The 24,787-nt window shown below is 38.5% G+C and overlaps 1 protein-coding gene across 1 annotated transcript in view; it reads right to left on the bottom strand.

Annotated features, from left to right (window-relative positions):
* The window catches only part of LOC122790645 (solute carrier family 22 member 13-like), a 367,537-nt gene that overhangs the window by 127,952 nt on the left and 214,798 nt on the right, over positions 1–24,787 (bottom strand). Inside the window, exon 7 of the mRNA XM_044058173.1 lies at positions 8,647–8,858. Within this exon, the coding sequence (XP_043914108.1) occupies positions 8,647–8,858 (212 nt within the window). The remainder of the gene's footprint in view (positions 1–8,646; positions 8,859–24,787) is intronic.

The following is a 24,787-nucleotide window of genomic DNA, read 5'->3' on the forward strand; positions in this document are numbered from 1 at the left end:
GAGTGATGTCAGTAGTCCTGAGGAGATAAAGGAGAGTGAAACATTAAGTGTTGTATATGGCAAAGATGTGCAAATTGATATAAACTGTGTAGGCAGTGGAGTGATGCACATTTAGATAATAGTGGTCTAGAAAATGATGTCTTGAGAAGCATGATGGAGGAGATGGAACTGGAAGATGAGAATGCTGATACATGGCCAGATATTGTTTTAGAGGCTTGTTGGAAAAGAAAGACTAACACAATGATCATAATCTGGACAGAATGGATGGCACGAAGAGGGCTGATGTCCATATGCTTTCTAGTTAGAGTCAAGAAGGCATAGTTGGCATCAAGAATCTAAGTGGCAATTCTCAGATCTGCTCAGAGTTAGTGCAGAATGGCACAAAATACAGTGAACCGACCAATATAGCCAACATCCTGGCAGACAGGTTCAGTGCAAACTTCACCCTTCTCTCACCCCCAAAAGGGCCCATAACTATACCAGAAGAATGTAGTGCCCCTGAAACCACAGACACTCAGGTTAAAACAGCCCTCTCCAAAGCCAAAAACACAGTATCAATGGGACCGGACGGTGTCTCAGGCTGCGTCCTACATGAGCTCAAAGATGAACTAACCCCTTACCTAAACACACTGTTTAAACTCAACATTTCCACAGGCTACGTGCCCACAGATTGGCACACAGCAACGGTTATTCCACTCCACAAAGGTGGAGCCTCAACGGACCCCGAGAACTATCGCCCTATAAGCCTGACTAGCATGGTCTGCAAAGCTATGGAGTGCATCATCATGGATCTCATTAACAGAGACATTGAAAACCTCCAAACACTGGACCCTACCCAGTTCAGCTTTGTTAAGGGCAGATCATGCCTCCTAAACCTGGTGGACTTCTTTGAGACAGTTACCAAGGCTATAGATGAGGGAAAGGTGGTCCACACAGCCTACCTAGACCTTGCAAAGGCCTTCGACACCATTCCCCGCTCAGGTACTATAGACAAGCTCACCAGCCTGAACATAAACCCCTACGTCATGAGATGGGTTGCCAACTGGCTCACAGACAGAACCCACATGGTAAGAGTTGTGGGAGCTAGGTCTGACTCTTAACCGGTGGTGTTCCCCAGGGCTCAGACCTAGGACCTCTCCTGTTTGGCATATACTTCTCAGAGGTACAGGCAAGCACAGGAGGACTATGGCTAACCAAGTTCTCAGATGATTGCAAACTAGGGGCTATAATTGACTCTCCGGCTGACACAGACATCCTCCAAAAGGGTCTTACTGAGACAGATACCTGGTGTCAAAACCATGGCCTCAAGCTAAATGCTAAAAAGTGCATAGTCATCCCCTTTGGAAAAAAACAAAGTACCCACAAACTACCACATATGTGGTATCCCCCTAAATACGGAAGACATAATAAGGGATCTGGGGACCAAGTAGATAGAAACCTCTCCTTTGATAATCACATTGCCAAAGTGGTTAGAAAATCCTTCTATGTGGCCCACCTAATCACAAAAGGGTTTGCATTCAGATCGAAAGAGGTCATTGGGCCCTTCTATGCATCACTCATCAGACCCATCATAGAGCACAATGCCCCACTTGGGATGTACCTTACAAGACACCTGCAACAACTGGAAAGACCACAGAAGTACCTCACCAAGAGGATCACTGGCCTCAAACAGATGCCCTATGCAGCTCGACTGATGGAACTCCATCAGTACTCGGTTGCATACCGCCTAGTCAGGGGTGATCTCTGCCTGACATACAAGGCCATGTCCAACCCAGGATTGATGGACATGCTCCACCTAAAGAAAACCATATCCCCTCGAACCACACGCTCCAGGAATCTAAACCTCACCACAACAATAAATAGGACGATAGATAGGGATAGATTCCTGACACAGAGACTTCCCATGCTTTGGAACAAGATCCCAATCTACATTAGGCAGAGCTCCTCGCTAACACTCTTCAAGAGAAACCTTGACAAGTGGATGGGAAACAGAAAGTTTACTCCAGGGATCACTTCAATGGCTCTGCTGGACAGAGGCACAGGGAACTAATCTAAGGGGGCGGCGAAAGCCAACACATTCTGGCTACGTTTATAAATGCCATCGGGCAGATAGCCTAGTACTTACCTATGAACCTATTAAAAAGAGTCAAACTGTGAGTAGTTATGCTAAGATGGTTGTAAACAGTATTTGAAAAAAAAAATGAAATAGTTTTTTCCAAGACAGAAACCTATTTAAAGTATTAAGACTTGAAATGGGGAGTGTTTGGACAGATATTTTGTTTGGGACAATATTATTAGTGTGCTGGGTTTTACCCCAGAGGACATTAGGGCATTTATACATATCAGAAATGAACCTTTTGCGGAAGTGACTTTTGAACCTTTTCAAAAAGCTGAACGTTTTGTTATGGTAGTTGAGAAAAAATCTTTCTGTTCACCCTGAAATGATTATGTTATTAGGGGCTATGACACAATGTTTCAAAAAAAGTTAAAATTGTAGTTTAGGACTGTAGATGTTGATGAGAATGATATCAAAGTTTTTCTTTAAAGAAAAATATAAGTCTGTGTATGATGTTAAGCAAGTTTTTGATGAAAGAAGGTTATGAACAGGTGCATGGGAAATATTGGCTAGTTTGTAAAGTAAGCATGGACAAATAATGCATTTGGATTTACTTCAGTAGATCGAACATTTTTACAAGTTCGAACCAAATATGGCTGAGACCATATGTTTGAACTTGTAGTAATTCGAATACTGAAGTAAAATAAGAAAAAAAAAAAACAAACAAAATTAAACTGCTGTAGCAGGGGGCCTACACCCCCCTGCACCCCCACTCCACTTACTTAAATATACCAACTCCGAGATCGCACTACATTGCGGAAATGGGAAATATTCCCGTTATACACTGTACAAGGATCTCCGTTCAGTCCATTCGGACTTTTAAATGTTCGAAGTTATGGTCACGGCCATATCGTTCTCGAACATTTAAAAGTTCAATCTACCGAAGGGGACCCATGCATTCACCTAGTTTCATTACAATTAATGGAAAGAAAGGCATGTTAAGATGTTGGGGTTAACCTAAGATGTGTTTTCATTGTGGGAAACAGGATCATTTAATAGGTGAGTGTCTGAAAAGGCACTGTGTTCAGTGTGGGATGCTTGAGGATTCTAGTAAGAGTTGTAAAGTTTTCTATAGGAAATGTAGGGCTAAAGATAACTTTTGGTTTTGTGATTGAGATTGAAAAAAAAAATGAAATTACAGAAGAAAATGCAAGTATATTTGAAAGTGAACACTAGGGTAGTGTGATAGCATCTGATAAGGAAAGAACAAATGTGAATGAGAAGGAAGGAGAGGAAGAAAGGGATGTGAATTATGTGGTCATGGTAAATAGATACGAAATTTTGGAAAATTTGGAAGAGGGAGAGGGGGAGGAACAAGATCATGAGAAGGTACAATAGGAAAGGGTAAGAAAAGGGAAGATAAGGCTGATATACAGAAAACAAAAACTGCAAAAATGCAAGTGATAATGTTAGGATTGTGTCTTTGAATATAAATAGCACAATTAGTGAAATATTTAGGTTAAATGTTGAAACATGGTTATGTATGAGTAAATGTGATGTGTGTTGTTTGTTAGATGCTAGAATGTTAAGCATTAAACAGAGAAGGCAAGTGAAAATTGTTTGGGGAAGATATATTTTGGAGTTGGGGGAAGATATTTGTTCTGGAATAGCAGTGATGTTAAAACAACTGATAATGGATGTGACTGTTGTAAAAACTGGGAGATGTGTAATATGTGATTTAAAAGAGGGAGCAAGAGAGAGACAAATTCTTTTTGGAGAAATAGTGAAATATTTGATGCCTAATTTGGATATTATTGCTGTATATAATTTTAACTGCAATTTAAGCAGAAGGGATGTATAAATTAAGAAGGATTTTTGGAAGTATAGAAAACTGACAAAGTAGCATATTGAAGTAAATATTTCAAAAAATGTATTGGTTATTCTATTCATATGGTAAGACCTTTTAAAATGTAACTAGATTCATTGTTTCATTATTCCAGGTAGCAGTGCAATATGCTATCACTCAGATGGAATAGTGAGTTTCAGCTGTTTCATGGCTGTCCTGCAACATGTTTTACAGTTTTTGTAATGCAGAAAGAAAACATTGGATATACTTAAAGGTTTTGCTTGAGAAAGGCATATAAGTCACTTATTTTTCTGGTTTCCTAGATGCACACACATAGAGATTTGTATTTTTGTCATTCTTGATGATAATAATGAAAGAGTCCGTATGTACAAGTACATGATTTCACAAGTAACCCTGGAGCACTGCGAAGCTAACTGACATGCTTACCATCAGATAATACACATGTGGAGGTTGTAGAACTCTGCAGGATGCAAGTAACTCAGAATACATTACTTAAACTGTATGCTACAGTACCCGAACCACATATAACCCCATTTTATGCAAGTGACAATTATAGGTTCAGATGTCAAATATGCTTGGTATACCTGTTAATGCTTTGCTATTTTAAGTTCTAAAATTGTCTTAAAACCCCAAATACAAATATTTTGTACTGTCTGGTTTAATTCCTGTCTGCATACAAAATTGAGATAATTAAAAAACATAAAAAACAGCCACCGCCACTGTTACGAAGATACTGATAACTTTTATTATAAAACAAAAGACAATATAAAATGATAAGCGCTGTCGCGACTAATTGTCGCTTCTTCAGACCATTTAGAAAACATTAAAACACTCTGTTTGAATACATAATCCAATTAAATACAGCCAATAATTTACAAAAAAAACCAATATATTAACTGTCAATATTATTATATCATAAACATTAATTGACCAATCAAATGTGGCCTACAAATGAAATATCCAATCCAAAGCTAAAAAGACAAATCCTAACCTATCATTGGCATAAAATGCCTCTACTATGATTGTATACTCAACCACAGACCTTGATGTTTATTGCCTGAACCCATCGAATCAAATGACAAATCTGTTCACAAGCTCCAATCAAAATTGGGAATCATCTGCCAATGGCTATCCTGAGCCTCCTACAACTGACCAATGAGGCAAACATACAAAAAACACATATCTAAGTTAGTGGTATGGCATTTGATCCTACAATCTAACCAATTCATAGCAAAATTGCCACTATGAATAATGTTATATAGTACTAATAAGCATTATCATGATCAAAATACATACCTATCCTGCAAATAGCACTTGTCCCAATAGCTACCATCACTGGCACCCATACTATTGAGCTTATAATTAAGCACCTAAAGCAACTACATAAGCCTTACAGCTTACGATAGCATATATCAGCTGATAACTCATCAGCCTATCAACTACAAACACCAGGGAACACCACCAATCACTGTCTAAAGGAAAAAGAATTGTGTCATAGCTACTAGCTCCAGTCACCATGAATTTTGATGCCAACCTATCGGAATCAACATACATGAAATTGGGCCAATCAAAAGCACATCTTGTGCTCAACTAACTACTCACAGAATAGAATAATGACACAGAACTAGCTTTACCTCATGTGTCCAAGTTAACCTTATACCTCAAAGCGGCTTTAACTCACAAAGATCAAAATGCTCAAGTAAGCACCACATCAGAACTAAAAAAAAAATGCTCTTGAAGTTCGAAATGTAATAACTCACTTTAATATCCCAAACTCAAACTACCAATGCCTACTTTAAGAAAGAAATATATGGAAAATGCAAATAAATATATAATTGCACACCATCAAAGTGTGCATCCTATCATCCATCAAACTAACGAACACCAACCAGTCAAGCTAGCTGTTCCAACTAAGCCACCAATGAGAAAAGAATAAAAAACAAGCAACATAAACTCAATCCAAAATAAACCTCTCCTCTAAATATACAATAACAGTAATCCAAACTGCTCCAACATAAGGCAGCAACATAAATACTAATACTAACTCTAAGCGTCCTCATAATCAACTTAAAATCACATAACACAATGCAAATAGCCAGCAAATAAACATACACCATTACAACTCACAGCCTATCATCTTATTAAGTCAGCAAACACCAGCCAATAAAATAGAACATGTCAGCTAAGTCACCAGTGGGAATGAACAACACCTGCTTAATAAAATAATCAAAAACAAATATCCGGATTGGGTGTCTTGTGGATATAGTTTGTTATATTCACTAGTGGATTGATTATTACTTAGGTTTATGTAATCATGGTTATGCATTTAACATATTGTTTTTATTACAAAGATTTTTATTTTTATTTTTTAGTATGCTTGGTATTTTAGTAGATAAATTATGGACTGATGAGAGTCTGGATATTTGTTTCTGATTTTTTTTAATATGGTGTTATGTGATTTTAGGTTGATTATGTTTTGATGCATATTTATGTGATTTTTGTAATTCAGATGCACTGTTGGTAGCTTGTATAGTTATTAGGAGGGGTTGTTGAAGTGAGTTGTTGGTTTCGTTCTAGTGTAGAGGATGTTTAGAGTTAATATTAGTATTTATGCTGCCGCCTTGTGTTGGAGCAGTTTGGATTACTGTTATTCTATATTTAGAGGAGAGGTTTATTTTGGATTGAGTTCATGTTGCTTGTTTTATTCTTTTCTCATTGGTGGCTTAGTTGGAACAGCTAGCTTGACTGGCTGGTGTTCGCTAGTTTGATGGATGATAGGATGCACGCTTTGATTGTGTGCAATTATATATTTATTTGCATTTTCTATATATTTCTTTCCTATAGTGGGCATTGGTAGTTTGAGCTTGGGATATTAAAGTGAGCTATTACATTTCGAGCTTCAAGAGTGTTTTTTAGTTTTGATGTGGTGCTTACTTGAGTGTTTTGATCTTTGCAAGGTATAGCTTCTTTGAGGTGTAGCAGCTAAATTGGACACACGAGGTAAAGATAGCTGTGTGTCATTATTCTATTCTGTGAGTAGTTAGTTGGAGCACAAGATGCGTTTTTGATTGGCCCAATCTTGTGTATGTTGATTCCAATAGGTTGGCATCGAAATACATGGTGATTGGAGCTAGTAGCTGTGACACAATTCTTTTCCCTTTAGACAGTGATTGGTGGTGTTCTCTGTTGTTTGTAGTTGAAAGGCTGATGAGTTATCAGTCGATATATGCTATCGTAAGATGTAAGGCTTATGTAGCTGTTTTAGGTACTTAATTATAAGCTTAATAATATGGATGCCATTGATGATGTTTATATGATAGAAGGATTGCTTTAGAAAGGGAGCTTGTATGTTTGAGGCAACCCATTGGCACAAGTGCTATTTGCATGATAGGCATATATTTTGATCATAATAATGCTTATTAGTACTAAATAATATTATTCATAGCAGCAATTTCACTATGAATTGGTTAGAGTGTAGGATCGGATACAATACTACTAACTTTGATATGCTTGTTATATGTTAGCCTCTTTGGTCAGTTGTAGGAGGCTTAGGGTAGTCATTGGTAGATGATTTCCAATTTTGATTGGAGCTTGTGAACAGATTTGTCATTTGATTTGAAAGTGTTTACGCCATGAATATCAAGGACTATGGTTGAGTATCCAATCATAGTAGAGTGCCTTTGATTGGCCCAATCAGATGCATGTTGATTCCGATAGGTTGGAATTGAAACACACAATGATTGGAGCTAGAAGTTGTGACATAACCCTTTTACCTTTAGACAGTGATTGGTGGTGTTTTCTGTTGTTTGTAGTCGATAGGCTGACGAGTCATCAGCCAATATATGCTGTCATAAGTTGTAAGGCATATGTAGTTGTTTTACTTACTTAATTATAAACTCAATAGTATGGATGCCAGTGATGATGTTAATGTAATAGGATTGCTTTAGAAAAAGCACATTTTTAAGTTTAAGATGAGCTATTGGCACAAGTACTATTTGCAGGATAGGTATGTATTTTGATCATGATAATGCTTATTAGTACTGTATAACTATTCATAGCGATGGTTTTGCTATGACATGGTTAGACTGATGGATCGGATGCCATACAACTAACTTAGATATGTGTTTGTTGTAAGTTTGCCTCATTGGTCAGTTGTAGGAGGCTCAGGATAGCCATTGGTAGATGATTCCCAATTTTGATTGGAGCTTGTGAACAGATTTGTCATTTGGTTTGATTGGGTTCAGGCAATGAACATCAAGGACCATGGCTGAGTATGCAATCATAGTAGAGGCATTTTATGCTAGTGATAGGTTAGGATTTGTCTTTTTAGCTTTGGATTGGATATTTCTTATTTCTTTTGTAGGCCACATTTGATTGGTCAAATAATGTTTATGATTTAATAATATTCACAGTTAATTTGTATATTGTTTTTTGTAAATTATTGGCTGTGTTTAATTGGATTATATATTTAAAGAGAGTGTTTTAATGCTTTTTAAATGGTCTGAAGAAGTGACAATTAGTTGTGAAAATGCTTACCGTTTTATACTGACTTTTGTTTTATAATAAAAGTTGTCCGTATCCTTGTAAAAGTGTTGGTGGATGTTTTTTAAATTTTTACTAGTTGTACACCACTGGGTTGCTGTTGGAATGATTTTATTTCTCATTTTTTGTTGGATAATTAAAAAACATATTAAGTGTGCAATGTGTATGCATAATGTCTTACCTTCAGGCACAACTAGTGTTAGCAAGCACGCCACACCACCAACTGCAAGGAAAGCCATCTGAGGGATTCTCCTGGAGTAGGGGAGGCAGAAGGCAATGGTCAGGTTAGCAGGAATCTCCACAAATCCAAAAATAAGTTGTGTTATGTAGATGTTTACTCCAAAGTCAGAAATTCCCAAAGAGAGGCCATAATACACAAGCACATTCACAAACCTGTGGAAAATAATGTGAAAAGAGATGTAAGATATGCTTTAACTGGCAATGTGTCACCACAAAATTTTACATAATTTCTGCCATATGGAAAGTAACAGCATTATTTTCCTGGTAATAAATATAATACATTTGAATTACAATGGTTTCAATAGTGAAGGCACTGACATATAGCAAGCATTCTGTATTATGATACATACCTCTCAAAGTCTTTGCTGAAGAATTCTGGAAAAATCCCCCCAAAAAAGAAAAATAATGGGGAGAACAAAGGCCTAGAGTCAGTGAAGATTTTTGACTATTACTCTAATTTACAGAGAAAGTTACTAGAATAAAAGGTTTTGCATCAAAATGCATTTCTTAAAGAATAATAAGTATGGAACTGTAATGTCTGGTATTACTGACTGACAGCAGTCTTCAATGATTTACTAAAATAAACAAAACAATATTGGGAACAGGGCAAAAATATGAAGGAAAATCTGGGGTGTTCTGCAAAATAAGGAACAGCTTGAAGTTATCCTCTGATATGAGTTAAGTTGCTATATTGTTCTTTTTTATTATTTTTTCTAGCTTCATGCCTGTTGACCATCATATCCCTTTCATTACCATACCAATTCATTCCTTCCACTGCAGCAAGAGCTGGTCATAGTGTAATTTGCTGTTTTTCAAGCCATAACCCTTCTCCTGGCACCTGATGTTCATGTTTGTGCATATGTGAAGGTCTGCCATTCTTCTCTGTTGGCATGCATGTTCCTGTACATGCTTCATGAATGCTGTCAAATGGACATGGGTCTAGCTCATAAGCTGCATGCCATGGATATCTCCATACAATAGGTGATAATACTGAAGCAGACTAAGTGACCTCCCTCCACCAGGAAAGGAGGATGCCATTTGCACTCACTTCTACCTTCTCTTGTCAGTTCCAAGCTTGCTAACTAATCCTGGGTCATTTGGGTCACAGTCAGAGCTTTATTATTGCTGCAACAAGGAGCTGAAACAGTATGCTACTGGTCTTGACATTTTGTCTGTTCAGAAATGGTGAATATAACATTGTGTACTAGAACTTACAGGCTTAATGGTAACAGTAGCATCATACAACTTAAAATGGTCTGCTAAATCAGCTCATTCCAACCATAAAGTCCAGGAAAGGACAACGACTAATATTTTCATTTAACATTTGAATTTGCTCAGTACTAGAGGCACCTTATGACATCACGAAGATCCACTGAGTAATGCTGAACCAATGTGGCCACTCAGATGGATGTCTCATGACAGTCTCAATGACAGAGCAGCTCTCTTTTTGAGGAGTGATGCGAGTCCTAGTGAAGTTTTTGACTTATTTATGGTTGTATAGTTATCAAGTGTGCAATTACTTCAACAAAATCCAGGTCTCCATTTTTCCTCTCCAACATCTTAACCATTGTGTTATACTTCATAATTACACAATAGGGTGATTAAAGTGACCAGAAACAAGGACAGTAAGGACAGGCAAGGAGAAATGGCAGAGATAGCTTTACAGTTACTTGTAGTGATTCACAAAGACAAGTGGAGATAAATTGCTAATGCTTTCTGCATGAAATAATAGTAGAACTACTTATCTTAGAGAGAGGCCCACATTAATCACTGGGAAAACCAGTGCATGAAGAATAAATATGTATCAAGCAAGGGGAAGGTGCCCAAGAAGCATGTCAAAGTCAACGAATATGCTTTCTATCGGTTGTTATAGTCAGATGAAGGGAGATGGGTAAGATTGTTAAACAGAGAATGTCAAGTGGGATTAGATTTGAAAACTGGAATATTTGGAAGCTGATTTCTAATATTTGTAGGCAAAAAATGTCATTTGATGGGATTAACTTCAGAGAATGCTCATTCAGTGAAATTAATGCAAGCATCCTACAAGAGGGTCTACATACAACTGATTGGTGCCAGAGCCACAGCTTAAAACTCAACATGAAGAAATGCATTTTAGTGCCCTTTTGGAAGTCTTCCACCCAAGCTAATTACTTAATTGATAAAACACCCCTAAGAGTTGACTTGGTATTTAGGGATTTGGGAACATATGTTGATAATCAAATCTCTAGAAAAGGCACTTGGAAGGAGAAAACATTTCTGTTCCATGGACTTAATATTCCACTCAACTTTATTAAAGTACAAAACAAATAAAAAATAAAATATAATAATCCACCATAAACGCTTAACTGAGTCACCGCGTTTTTGTCTTTCCCACAAAAGACTTCATCAGATGTAAAACCAATGCCATTACAATCTCTTAAATACTGAATACAATCCAATTAAAAATGAAAATAAACCATTAAAAACATTAACTGTTTCATTGCCTGAATCATTACCCCAAATAATGTGCCAGCTTTTATCTTACTTAAAATATACAATTGTTAAGTCACAATAAAATCATAAATTCAGTACAAATGTGTGCATTAGAAGATATGTCGAATAAATAAAAATATATAAATAAACCTATAAAAATAAAAATGTAGAAATATAAAAATATGACATAATGATCTTGTGTAATATGAGGACTCTATCTACTGACCAAATGTCATATTGCATGCAAATACCATTAAAAATATTGTAATGCTTTAACCATTCACTAGTATGTAAAAAATATATAGTAAAATGGAAATAACTAGATCCAAAGACCTGAACTTACCCTGCAACATAAATAAAACATACTTGAGAGACCGATATTTCTCTCAGAGGATCTCTGCACTATGGAACAGGCTCCCCATCCATGTGAAGCAGAGTATATCCCTGGCTTGTCAAGTGAAACCTTGATCACTGGATGGGAAATTGTAAATTCACCCCTGGTCTGATCCTCATGTTTCTAATGGACAGTGACTGGCAGTAAGTTAACTAATCTCCAACTAACACCCCCTACAGAAACACAACCCTTAGCTACCTCATTGCTAACAGACCCTACCATATAGGAATCCAATGTACTCAAGGACAAAACTGTCTTGGCTTGCAAGGTTGGGCTTTACAAAGACCCTGGTGGTCAATATCCTAGTGCAGACCTCTGAACCTATAAACTTATGATTGTGAAACAGGAACCATGTTAGAATGTTAGTGGCCCGGACAAAGCCACAGCATTTGGGTGAATGGGATAACCTTCAAGGTCAACACTGTAAAAGGGATGCCCATCTGCAAGTCAATGATTTGTGAGGATAAGAGCCAATGATAACATGATTCTTGATAGTATAGATGTTGTTAAAACTGAGGCTGCTTAAATAATTTAAAAGATGGCCTGCTTGCTTGCAGCTGTGGCAAGAATAAAGTATAGCTCTTTGGTACTGTTTCTGTAGAAATAATAACACACTAGTTCTTTGCCTATAGCTGAAGATGTTTATTTACTTATTTATTTTATTTATTTATTTGACATTTGTTTACCAGGAAAGTCCGGCTGGACAAGAAGTCCATTCTCAGTGTAGGCCTGGGGAGAAAAGCTCCACATTACAAACAACAAAATAATAATAATAATAATAATAATAATAATAATAATAATAATAATAATAATTGATTCACTTAACATTTTGCAAAATAGTAGATTAGTACAACAGTAGTAACAACAACAATATTGTGGCAGTGAACTAGTACAGTAGCTATATGCAGAAATTGTATAACACAAAAGAGAGAAAGAGATTGTGACAGAACATAGAAAGAAGCAAAATTGAAAGTATACATAAGGAAGAGCAAGAGAAAGAAGATAAAGTGACGAGAGATGTTAGTGAAAAGGAGAGTAAAAGGGAAAATAAGGTGAAGCTAGACAGGAGCAGGTGATGGAGAGTTAAAGGTTATATAAATGGCAGACTGGGTAAGGAGAGAATAAACAAAAGAGAGGATGACAGAAGGATGAAATCATAGGTTCATAGGTTCATAGGTAGATACTAGGCTATCTGCCCTAGGGCATCTATAAGCCTAGCCAGAGTGTATTTGACTTCCGCCTCCCTATTAGATTAGCCTACTGTGCCTCTGTAAAGTAGGTCACAGAAGGTACCCTTTTAAGATTAGTTTACTGTGCCTCTGTCTAGCAAGGACATAGGAGAGATCCCAGGGGTGAATTTGCGATTTCCCATCCACGCGTCCAAATTTTGCTTGAAGAGGGTCAGCGAGGGGCTATGTCTAACATGAATTGGGATTCTATTCCAGAGTGAGAGGAGCCTCTGGGAAATGAATATGTCCCTCCAGCATGTCCTATTTATTTTTGTACGAAAAACCACAAAAACTGCTTTCAAACAAGTCAGACCAAAAAGTACACACTGAGGAACCTTGTTTGCAGACAGAAATGCCTCCGAGTCAAAAAGCTTCTTAACGCTTTTATTTTGAACAAACCAAAAGAGCTGCCACAGACCACTGCAGCTTCTTCAGAGAAACAAGTTAGACAAAAAACACTCACTTTAAAAGTACTACATCAGGAAATGACATATTCCTGTTTCCTGTTACCGAACAGTTGTATTTAAAGACACATACAAAGTGCTAAAAAGTTAAAGGCATCCCACATTTAAAATCATTTTTAAAAGTAGCACACAACAATAAGAAATAGATTCAATTATATGAAAAAAGATCTCAGCGACTTAACAATGATAACATAGATGACAAAAAACAGATGTCATTACTATTTACAATAAACTACTATACAAAATGTGTAAGTAGATCTATCGAAAAGTATACTCTGATACTCACTTAAAACATTAAAACAAATTTGCCTTGTATGAGGTGTGTGTAAGGGATAAATACTGCTCATATTTGCTCAGGCTTAATTTATTAAACATTCTGTTTGTGCTGTAACCATGCAGGACTAAGGAGAAAAGGAAAAAGGGGGGGGGGAGGGGGAAGGGGAAAGAAAAGGAAAGGGGAAAGTATCCTTTGCCCTGCGGGAAACACGTGCGACCTAAAAGATTCAGCACGTGAGAATCCATTGTGTCTTCCTACTAAGACCACTAAGACTAGGTTATAAACCTGACTGTTAGGTTAAGCAAGCCCTGAATAGTAGACGGTCAAGTCAACTAGCTAGACCCAATGTGTTAGTGCAAGGTGCTAAAGTAGTTTATTGTAAATAGTAATGACATCTGTTTTTTGTCATCTATGTTATCATTGTTAAGTCGCTGAGATCTTTTTTCATATAATTGAATCTATTTCTTATTGTTGTGTGCTACTTTTAAAAATGATTTTAAATGTGGGATGCCTTTAACTTTTTAGCACTTTGTATGTGTCTTTAAATACAACTGTTCGGTAACAGGAAACAGGAATATGTCATTTCCTGATGTAGTATTTTTAAAGTGAGTGTTTTTGTCTAACTTGTTTCTCTGAAGAAGCTGCAGTGGTCTGTGGCGAAAACGCTCTTTTGGTTTGTTCAAAATAAAAGCGTTAAGAAGCTTTTTGACTCGGAGGCATTTCTGTCTGCAAACAAGGTTCCTCAGTGTGTACTATTTATTTTTGTGCTAGGTTTAGGTCCCTGGAGCGTGTAGCTCTAAGGGACTTGGATTTTTTGAGGTGGAGCATGTCCATTAATTCTGGGTTTGACATGGCTTTGTACATCAGGCATAGATCACCTCTGAGTAGGTGGTAAGCAACTGAGTAGAGCTGGAGTTTCTTTAGTCGAGCTGCATAGGACATCTGTTTGTAGCCCATGATCCTCTTGGTGAGGTACTTTTGGGGTCTCTCCAGTTGCTGCAGGTGTCGGGTAAGGTACATCCCAAAAGGGGCATTGTATTCAATTATGGGCCTGATGAGTGACAAGTAGAGGGGCACAATGACCTCTCTTGATCTAGATGCGAACCCTTTCATGATAAGATGGGCTATATAGAAGGTCTTTCTAACCACTTTGGCAACGTGATTATCAAAGGAGAGATTACTATCTACATTGGTCCCCAAATCTCTAATTACTTCTTCCAGATTAATGGATTACCACCTATGTGGTAATTTGTGGGCACCTTGTTTTTCCCAAAGGGGATGACTATGCACTTTTTAGCATTTAGCTTGAGGCCGTGGCTCTGGCACCAAGCATCCGTCTCTGTGAGACCCTTTTGGAGGATGCTTGTGTCAGCTGGAGATTCGATTATGGTCCCCAGTTTGCAGTCATCTGCGAACTTTGTCAGCCATAATCCCCGTGTTAGCCTGAACCTCAGAGAAGTATATACCGAACAAGAGAGGTCCCAGAACTGAGCCCTGTGGGACACCACTTGTAACTGGTTTGGATTTGGACATGGCACCTGCGATTCTGACCATGTGGGTTCTATCTCTGAGCCAGTTTGCAACCCATCTTGTGATATAGGGGTTGATATTTAAGCTGGTAAGCTTATTTATGATGCCCGAGTGGGGTATTGTGTCGAAGGCTTTTTTGAGGTCCAGGTAGGCTGTGTGGACTACCTTGCCCTCATCTATGGCTTTGGTAACTGTTTCAAAGAAATCAACTAGGTTTAAGAGGCAAGATCTGCCCTTAACAAAGCCAAATTGGGTAGGGTCCAGTGTCTGGAGGCTCCCAATGTCTTTGTTTATGAGTTCCATGATAATACTCTCCATAGCTTTACAGACCAGACTAGTCAGGCTTATGGGGCGATAGTTTCCGGGGTCCGTTGTGGCACCACCTTTGTGGAGTGGGACCACTGTAGCTGTACACCATTCTTTGGGTACATATCCTGTAGTAAGGCTAAGTTTGAACAGTGACTTAATGTGAGGGTTCAGTTCTTCTTGGAGCTCATGTAAGACACAGCCTGGGACACCGTCCGGTCCCATAGATGCTGTGTTTTTTGCTTTGGAGAGGACGGCTTTCACCTGTGCATCTGTGATGTCAGGGAGGTTACATTCAGTTGGGATAGGCGTTTGCTCCTTTGGGGGGGAAGGGGGGGAGAAGTTTGCGCTGAATCTGTCTGCCAGGATGTTGGCTATGTCTGTAGGTTCGGTATATTTTGTACCGTTATGTAACAATTCAGAGCATATCTGGGAGTTTCCGCCCATGTTTCTGACATAACTAAAGAAGGCCTTGTGATTATCTTTAGTGTCTAGGGCAATTTTTCTTTCGAAACTGGCCTTTGATGATTTTATGAGGGATCGAAGTTTCTTGCTAATGCTGATCAGAGATGCCTTCCCTTTTTGGGATTTTGGTCTGTCATGTAGTAGCTTCCTCCTTCTGCTGTATAGCTTATTTATGGCCGGGGTCCACCAGACTGGTCTCCTGTTTTTGGAGGAGTGAGTCTTGGTTTTATTTGGGATAGCACGATCCATGCATTCCTGCAGGTGCTCATAGAATGCATTTGTAAAGGATTCTGTGGATTGGGCTGTATTATCCTCTGGCCCAGGGGCTTTGAAGGATTCCACCGCAGTCTTGAGAAGTGCAAAGTTGTCTTTTGAGAAATTCTTTACAGTGATTTCCTTGGCTGGGGGTGGGGACGGGATATGGATGTCCAGGGAAATTTGTTTATGGTCTGATCTTACCAATGAGGGGTTTACCTCTGGTGTGGAGCACAGAGTCCCCATGTTGGTGATGACCAGGTCCAATATGTTGTTCCCTCTTGTGGGAGTGGTGACCAGTTGTTCCATTGCGTTAGAGTTTATAAATTCAAGGAACCGTTGGGCGAGGGTGTTTGGGCTTGAGTAGTTTTCCCAGTCAATGTTTGGGTAGTTGAAGTCACCCAATAACATAGTGTTTGGAGAGACCTTCATATTCTCCAGTGTTCTCAGGAATGCCAAGTGGGGTTCCTGTAATAGGGAGGGTGTTCTGTAGCAGGCTACAAACTGAAAGGCAGTTTTGCCCGCTGTTAGTTGCACATGGATGGTTTCCGATGCTTCATGCAGTTCCACTAACCTGGAGGTGTAGGTATCTTTGATGAATAGAGATACTCCCCCTCCTTTTGGGCTTCGGTCCGAGTTTTGGGGCCGAAACACATGGTATGAGTTATAATCTGGTAGTGCTGGGGTGCTCTCAGGAGCCTTGAACCAGGTTTCTGTTACTGCACAGACATCGATTTTCTCCATACTGAGGAGAGTCTCGAGTGCGTGCATCTTGAGGTTTAGACTTCTGGCATTGAGTAGCATTACCTTTAGTTTTTTTATCTTTGGGTTGTCTGTGGAGGTGGGTTTGTCCTTTGAGCCTTGCCTAAAAAGGCACTATGGGGGTGGCAAGAGCCTTGGCCAGTATACGAAAGCCTAAAGGTGACAGGTGCAAGCCGTCCCTAGCGAAGCAACGTGGCTTGTTGAGCATGTCATCCCAGGCTGACAGACACTGGATCCCCTTTGAATGACACCAATACTTTAGCCAATTGTTGAAACTGATCATTTTGTCTTTATACTGTGGCATTATTCTTGGTGAGGGCAAGATGCTACTCAAGGTCAGGGACATACCAGCCTGGGCTACATGGTCAGAGAGCTCCTCTATGTCTCTTTTCATGTAGTCCAGGGAGGTACATCTCAGGTCATTCACACCAGCATGGACAATGATGGAGTCATACTTGTACTTGCTTTGGAGTGACCTGAATGCTTGCGTTATGTGGCAGATCCTGGCACCCGACAGGCAGCTTACAGTGATCTTCTCCTTGTTCAATTTGGTGAGTGGGATGTCAGTGTGCCAGACAACAGAGTCCCCTATAACAAGTGTATTTGGTGTGTTGTTTGGCCTTATGGGCTGTGATTGTGAGGCACACTGATTTTGTGAGATATGTGGTTTGTGGGTATTGTTGAGGGGTGGCTGTTGTTTGGATATCTGCTTAGGAGGTCTTTGCTGTTTAGGCAGATTTTTATTTAGAGCCTTCGAGTATGTTTTTGTGTGTTTATGTTTTGGGTATGCAGATGCAATAGGTCTGTGTGAGACTGGATTTGTGGTGTGGGTGGTTACCTTTTCCTCTTGACTGACTGTGCCAGTCTTGGGTTGAGAGAGCTCTGCCTCCAGTTTGGCTGTGTAACTGCATCTCTCACATGTATTAGAGTTTGTTGGAAGGAGGAGAGGGTTGTCTGTGTACATAAGGCAATTGTAACATTGCCTCAAAATTCCCAGATTCACCAGCTGGACTGGAGAGTAACCTTGAAACTGACCCTTGGACATACCAGATTAGTATAGGGAACCCTCTTCTACCGCTCAGACTAGGGAAGGGGACTGATTTGTCACTTGATCCGGGAGGACCAATCGAGTCTAATACTTATGAGAAGTCAAGGAGGGTGTAGTGCTTTAGTTAGTTAGTGTTTCCTTATAAGAGCTGAGCAAGTGCAGGGCTTTAGAAAGAGAATAGAGTGATTACTTTGAGAGTTTGAACAGTTCTAAGGGAAAAAGTGAAGAGCAGACTTTGTGGAGCCTGGAATAGTTTAAACCTGTTTAGGCGGTGCTGCCCGACGCTGCTCAGTCAAAACCGCGAAAAAGAGAGTTGTCGGGTTTTAAGAGAGAGATCAAAGAGTTTAGAATTGACCCAAAATGGCCAATAAAACTACAGCTTCTAGGTAGTAACCACTCCTCCAGGGACAGGCAGGCTGTTCAGTGTTAACCACTCCCACTGGTGAACGCAGAGACTTCCCTTTAGCCCAAGCAAGCACTGGCCTTCTAGAAATTTCCAAACAGTTCAGAACAGCAAATCTGTAACTGAACTTTCTTAACTTTCAGAAAGTGGGGAAAAAGCAAGATTTTTTTTTTTCTTTTTGTTGTAGTTTAAAGGTAGCAGAGATACACAAGCAGCAAAATAATCACAGCAGTGCAATAAATGACCCCACACTTGAGTGCTAGGCCAGGATTAACACAACAGCAAAGCCATGAGTTGAGTAAGTAGGCCTTAAGGTGTTTGAATTTAATGATGTTAGAGGTGTTTAAGATTTCCTGAGGTATATTGTTCCATATCTTAGCAATGTGATAAGAGTAGAGTGAGTCACCAATATATTGTTTGGTTTAATAACATTCAGTAGAAATTTGTTGGAGGATCTTAAGTTTGTAATCCTGGTCTGTGGTTGCAGTAGTTTTTGGAGAAATGGACATTTGTTGCGATGGTATAACATGGAATGAGCAGAAGATAGTTGGGTGAAGTTTAGGAGATTTGGCAGTTCAAGCCAATTCAATTGATGAAGAGCAGTACGGTGATGAGAACTAAATGGAGAGTTAGTTGCAAATCTAGCAATTTTGTTATAGCAAGATTCAAACTTAGCTAAGTCTGTTTTCTTTAGGTTAGTAAAAGCAGGTGAAGCATATAGAAGAGTAGATAGTAATGGGTTTTGGCTATAGATTGCCTGGTGGAGTCAGTGAGGTAAGGCTTAACTCTGTATAAGGATCCTATTTGATATGTGTTTTTTGATTACTACTGCTAGGTGTTTATCGAATTTTAAGCCTGTGTCTATAGTTACACCAAGCAGTTTGTATGAGGAACAGGTTCTATAATGGTGTTATTTGGAGTGGAAATAAGAAAGGAGGGTTGATGCTGTTGCGATTTTCTGCTGGAAAAGATCATTAATTTAGTTATACTTTGATTAAGTATAAGTTGATGTCTGGAGATCCAGGTTTCTACAGCAGTAAAGGATTTCTGAGTTACATCTTAGAGAGAGAGGGAGCACAGCAGATTAGAGTCATGTGCATACCGAATAATAGTGGCAGTTTGAGTAGCTTTATGTAGATTGTTGGTGAAAACTGAGAAGAGGATAGGGCCTAGCATAGACCCTTGTGGCATTCCAACTGAGATGGGTAGTAGAGAGGAGAGTTCAGAGTGCCATTTAACAGACTGCTGATGTTCAGATAAGTAACTTTGGAACCATGTGGGTGAAGGTTGGCTAATGTCTAGTAGAGTTCTTGAAGGAGCAGTTGATGGGACACTATGTTGAAAGCTTTGGACATATCAAGATAGATGGAAGCAACATATTGATTATTATTCTTAAGTTGGTTGACTGTATGTGTGAAACTTAATAGGGCAATAGTGGTACTATGACCGGGGTGAAATCCATGTTGGGAACTAGAAAGTAGATTGTTATCAAGGAGATGGTTCATGAATTGGAGGTGGGTGCATTTTTCCAGTATTTTAGATAGAGGAGGAGGAATAGCTATTGGTCTATAGTTAGAAAGGTCTTTAAATAAACCTCCTTTGTGAAGTAGAATAATATAGGATATTTTCTAGAGTCTGGGTACAGAATTTTCTGTAATGGAATGCTTTATCAAGATAGAGATGGGAAATACAATGGCATCAGCAGCAAGTTTTAGAAATTCAGTGGATAGAGTACCAGCAGCAATGGTAGTGGGTTTAAGTTTAGAGGGCAATCTTTTAATGAGATTGGTTTGGACGGGTTTAAAAGAGAAAGAGTTAGTGCTTACAGTGAGGTGTGCTGTTAGGATAGGTATGGGATTAATACTAGTATTGGTTAGTGAATTAATTGTATTAATGAAATGAGTGTTAAACTGTGTTGCAATACTTACTGTGGAATTAGAAATGTTGGGGGTAGGAGTGGAGGCAAGTCCAGGTTGTAATAGCTGCTTTATGGTGGTCCAGAATTTATGAGGATTATTATGGTGTTTTTGTTATAGATTTGTGTAGTACTGATTTTTGTCAATACATTTTTTTGCTCTGTTTCTCAGTAGTCTGTAGTGGTCTAATGTAGTTTGATTCTTATTGATTTGAAAGGGAGTCCAAGCTTTGTCTCTGTCTTTGAGCAGTTGTTATGTGTCATTTATTAACCAGGGTACATAATTATAGGTTCATAGATTAGTACTAAGCTAACTGCCCTTGCAAGTCATTTTAAGCCTAGCCAATTATCCCTTGTGAGACTCAAACCTTGCACATTGTGTTTGTAACGCAAACACCTTAACCATTAGACCATCTTCCCTACTATATATATTTCACTCTTATAGTTCTGGGCGGAGCAAGGTTGTCAAGAATGCTTAAGAACATGTTGTTAAAATATTCTACTGCACTGTCTAACTGTAGGAATGTTAGTGGGGACCAGTTGCATTGTTTGAGTGTGGAAATGAACGTGAGGCAAGAATTTTTTTTGTTACAAATTTGTTTATATATGGTACATTTTTGAGGGTGAACAGATTCACTTAATAAGTAAGTGGGTAGATGGTCACTGAGGGTGTCAGAGAGGCAACCAGATTGCTGGGACAGTGTGGGCCTATTGGTAAGTGTCCAATCAAGAATGGATTGTCTATCAGTGGACTTGTCTACTCTGGTGAGGGTTTGGATTATTTGTGAGAAGCCATAAAGGCTGATGAAGTTTGAGGGATTATTGTTGGAACAGGTTAGCCAATCAGTGTTGAGATCACCTATAAATATGGTTTTCCTGTTTACAACTAGATAAACTAAAAATTAATTCTTCAGTTGTGTGAGTGTTATTACCAGGTGGGATGTAGATATCAGTTATATTTTTTTGGGGGGTTAAGTTTAAGTTGGGTTGATAGCATCTCAGCGTTAATGGTAATTTGATTATTATTATCAAGTCGTTCAAGCTTAAGAGTATTTTTATACATTATGGCAACACCTCCTCCTCTTTTATGTGTTCTAGCTTGTCTAAGAATATTATAGCCAGGGGTAAGGATCTCATTGTCAGATATGTGAGGTTTTAGCCAGGTTTCTGTCAGGACAACTATGTTGGGTGAATAGAGTGAGAGGGTGGAGTGGAATTCACTTAATTTATTTAAAAGGCTCCTAATATTTATGTTTAATAGCAGAAGATTTGTGTGGAATGTTATTTGAAAATTGGAGGGACTATGATGGAAGGTTGGTGAGATAGCTGATGGCTAACTGTAGGATGTGTATGTTGACTTGAAGTGTATTGGTCCAGGGTTGGGGTGAATGTCACCACATAGATTAAGATGAGAAAAAAATGAAGTGAAGTGAGAAAGGCAGTTTGTGTGAATTCTTAACTCTGGAAGACTTTTCATTCATTGTTTATTTATTTATTGCTCCTCAGCTTTGATTGGGGAGGACACTAATTGGGGAATACCCAGGGTGCCAGCTACCACAGCTGTAGCTCTAGCTTTAAGGTTAACATGGCTAATTCCACTCTTCGTGATGCAGCCTACTTGTTAATAGAAGGCTGATTCCATTAGCACTAGATTGCAAAATGTGTCTACAAATAAAAAATGGGCCTTTCACTATTAGAAATGCACTTTACATGTGATAGGAGTTCCCAGTGCTCAGTAAGATGGCTTGAACGTTTTACAAATCTACATCTTTAATTTTCTGTTTTTTTTTTTTACTTTGGTATTATGGTTATTGTCTAGTACTGTTAGGGGTCAGATATATTTAAGTTTAGGAAGCAGGACATTCTTACCCATTACAAAAGTCTGAATCATGGGTAAGGTAATAGCAAAATCCTTAACACAATAACTATACATTAATGATTTCTCATGAACAAAACATGCATTTTTCCACTCTTGAGATTCAGAAAGATGCCTATAATGTGAAAGCCTTACCTTGGGTGGTTTCTGCATCTTGATAAGCCTGTATGATTCAGAGACCACTCTTCAACTACAGTTTTCCACTGGCAGTGGCCGTCACGTGGACAATGTGGTTTGACTGGGTAAGCCATATGCAAATGCAGCAGACTGTGGAAGTAACTAATGCTAACTAGTCATATGCTGTCTCCACAAAATGGGGTGGCTCTGGATTAAAATCACTAGACCACGTTATTATTATTATTATTTATTTATTTATTTATTTATTTTTTGTATTGAGGAAAATCTGTACACTTTCTTTTGATAGTGTACACCCATTCCTCCCTATAGGACTGGTCATGGGTCATATCTTAACTACAAGTTAGTATTGTGGAGCTGTGGGTGGGTGTTTGTGTGCATCTGTGCGTGTATGGGTGTGGATGTGTACACTTGCACACGTGTGTATGTATGACTGGGTGGTTATACAATGGGAATTAAATATTGGGAAGCTAGCTTGGTATGTATGTGTGTGGCTGTGTGAGTTTACAGTACATTGAGTGTAAGCATGTCAGGAGGTGCTTGTTTTGTGGGGGAATGGATGTGTGAGCTGTTAATGAGGTGTTTCTCTGTGTGACCTTCCCATTTCTCTGATTCAAAAATGCTGCCCATTTACAAATTGTCTAGTTAGCAAGAGTGAAGAGACCCCTTCTGATTCCTTCACTCTTTGTAAAATATTTTGGCTTATTATTTTCACTGAATGGCATATTGCAGCAAAAGATTAGTTCAATAATGATTTCTTATATGCAAACCAGACAATTTTCATTCTGCAAAACATTTTGGATTATTAGTATTTTTAGTAAATGGTATTTGCATTGCAAGTCTGTGAATGTGATGTGTTGCTACTGAATGAATTTAGGCATAACATTCATGTAATAGCTTGCTTTTTAACTACATATGAGCAGCTTTTGACTTAGTGGACAACCTTTCTGGCTTACAGGTCCAGTATCAATGGTTCAGCCCTGGCATCTGGTCACTGTCTGTGTTGGAGTTCCCATTCTGCCAATATTTTATCACTTCTCTGGTTGCTTTCTGTCTTCCAGCTTATGCTGGTTGAGTAAAATAATATGTGTGTATATATATATATATATATATATATATATATATATATATATATATATTACATTCATACTTTTTTTTTGTGGGCTAGGATATGACTGAAAAGTGTCTTAGAAGGACCACTTCACTTATTCAATTAACATAGAATTGTACCTCAATATTAGTAACTACCTACTGTATGTTCTTGATCCAGTAATGGCTGTAATTTTAATTTCCTGCCCGTAGGGAACATGTACCATTACAATGAACCATGTGTCTTCCATGAAAAATGTCACTGGATGATCTGATATCCAGCAGGTAACAGCACAAAAATCTTAGACTCTCCCTCATTACTACACTGTGGATGCAACTGCACTGGAAAAGGAATTCCTACATGGTTAAAATCAATATTTCTTCAATAAGGACTTCAGTCTTGTAGAAGTTTATTCATGCTTTTATTCATACTCAGTCAGCCATTTGGGCACTAATGTTGACCACCCAAGCTTCCACATATATGAGTTCTCCATACATATCTTAACTAAATCAAACTGCCCATCAGAAGGGAGTCCTACCAGGGAGGTGAGGCCACGATGGTGAGCAGTTAACAGCACTGTTTTTTAGTTCTGCTTCATTTTAGCATCTGTGACTATATGTTTACTAAAAAAACTCACACACATGGAGTGGGGTGCAGGGGGGGGCTTGCCCCCTGCATAAATGTTATTATTGTTGTTTTTTTTTAAGGAGTTTAGTTTAATGTTGTATAACTGTATGTGTTCTGTATGTAGTTTTGTATATAAAATGAGTGTGTCTCTTTAAGCTTTTGTACAATGTTAATCTTAGTAATGGGAAGTTTTCTACGTGTTACGTTAGCTGTAGCGTTAGTATTTCCTTGTTTGCTATGGAGGTTTGTAAGGTAAGCTGAATACTTTTTTCCATTGGATTAATTTATTTTGTTTGGTGGAAATTTAAGTGTAATTGCAAATGTAATGTTGAGTTTAAGTGGGAAGGTAGATATAATTATAGTTGTTTGGATGTGTTGTGGGTATGGTTTTGTAGTTCTTTGCTGCAGTAGTGTTTCTGGTATTGGTTGTATGGATTGATATCTACAAGGTTGTTTTCAATGTTGTTTGGGTTTGTTATTGTTTATTTTTGTTGTTCTGACTTTTTGTTATTGTGGCCTCGACATTATGGCAATTCAGTTTTGAAAAATAGATCCATATATCTATAGCTCCTCAAAATGAGAGCACGAACCAGTGCAAGTGTGCATGGAGCAAGATAACGCAGCAGACATGAAAACGGGCCAGCACTCCAAAGCATTCAAAACATTTATTGTCCAAATGTCATAAACATCATCCCATATAAAACACAAATCCAACTGTAATCAGCAATGACCAAATATAAGTGGTAACCATCAGCCAACACAAAAAAAAGTGCACTGAAGATGCCAAGGGGCGAAACCGGTCTGTTTTTTCTTGTGTTGGCCAATGGTTACCAC

The sequence above is a fragment of the Protopterus annectens genome, chromosome 1.part2 (genome assembly GCF_019279795.1).
Source record: "Protopterus annectens isolate FY-2018-M chromosome 1.part2, PAN1.0, whole genome shotgun sequence".
Classification (NCBI taxonomy): domain Eukaryota; kingdom Metazoa; phylum Chordata; order Ceratodontiformes; family Protopteridae; genus Protopterus; species Protopterus annectens.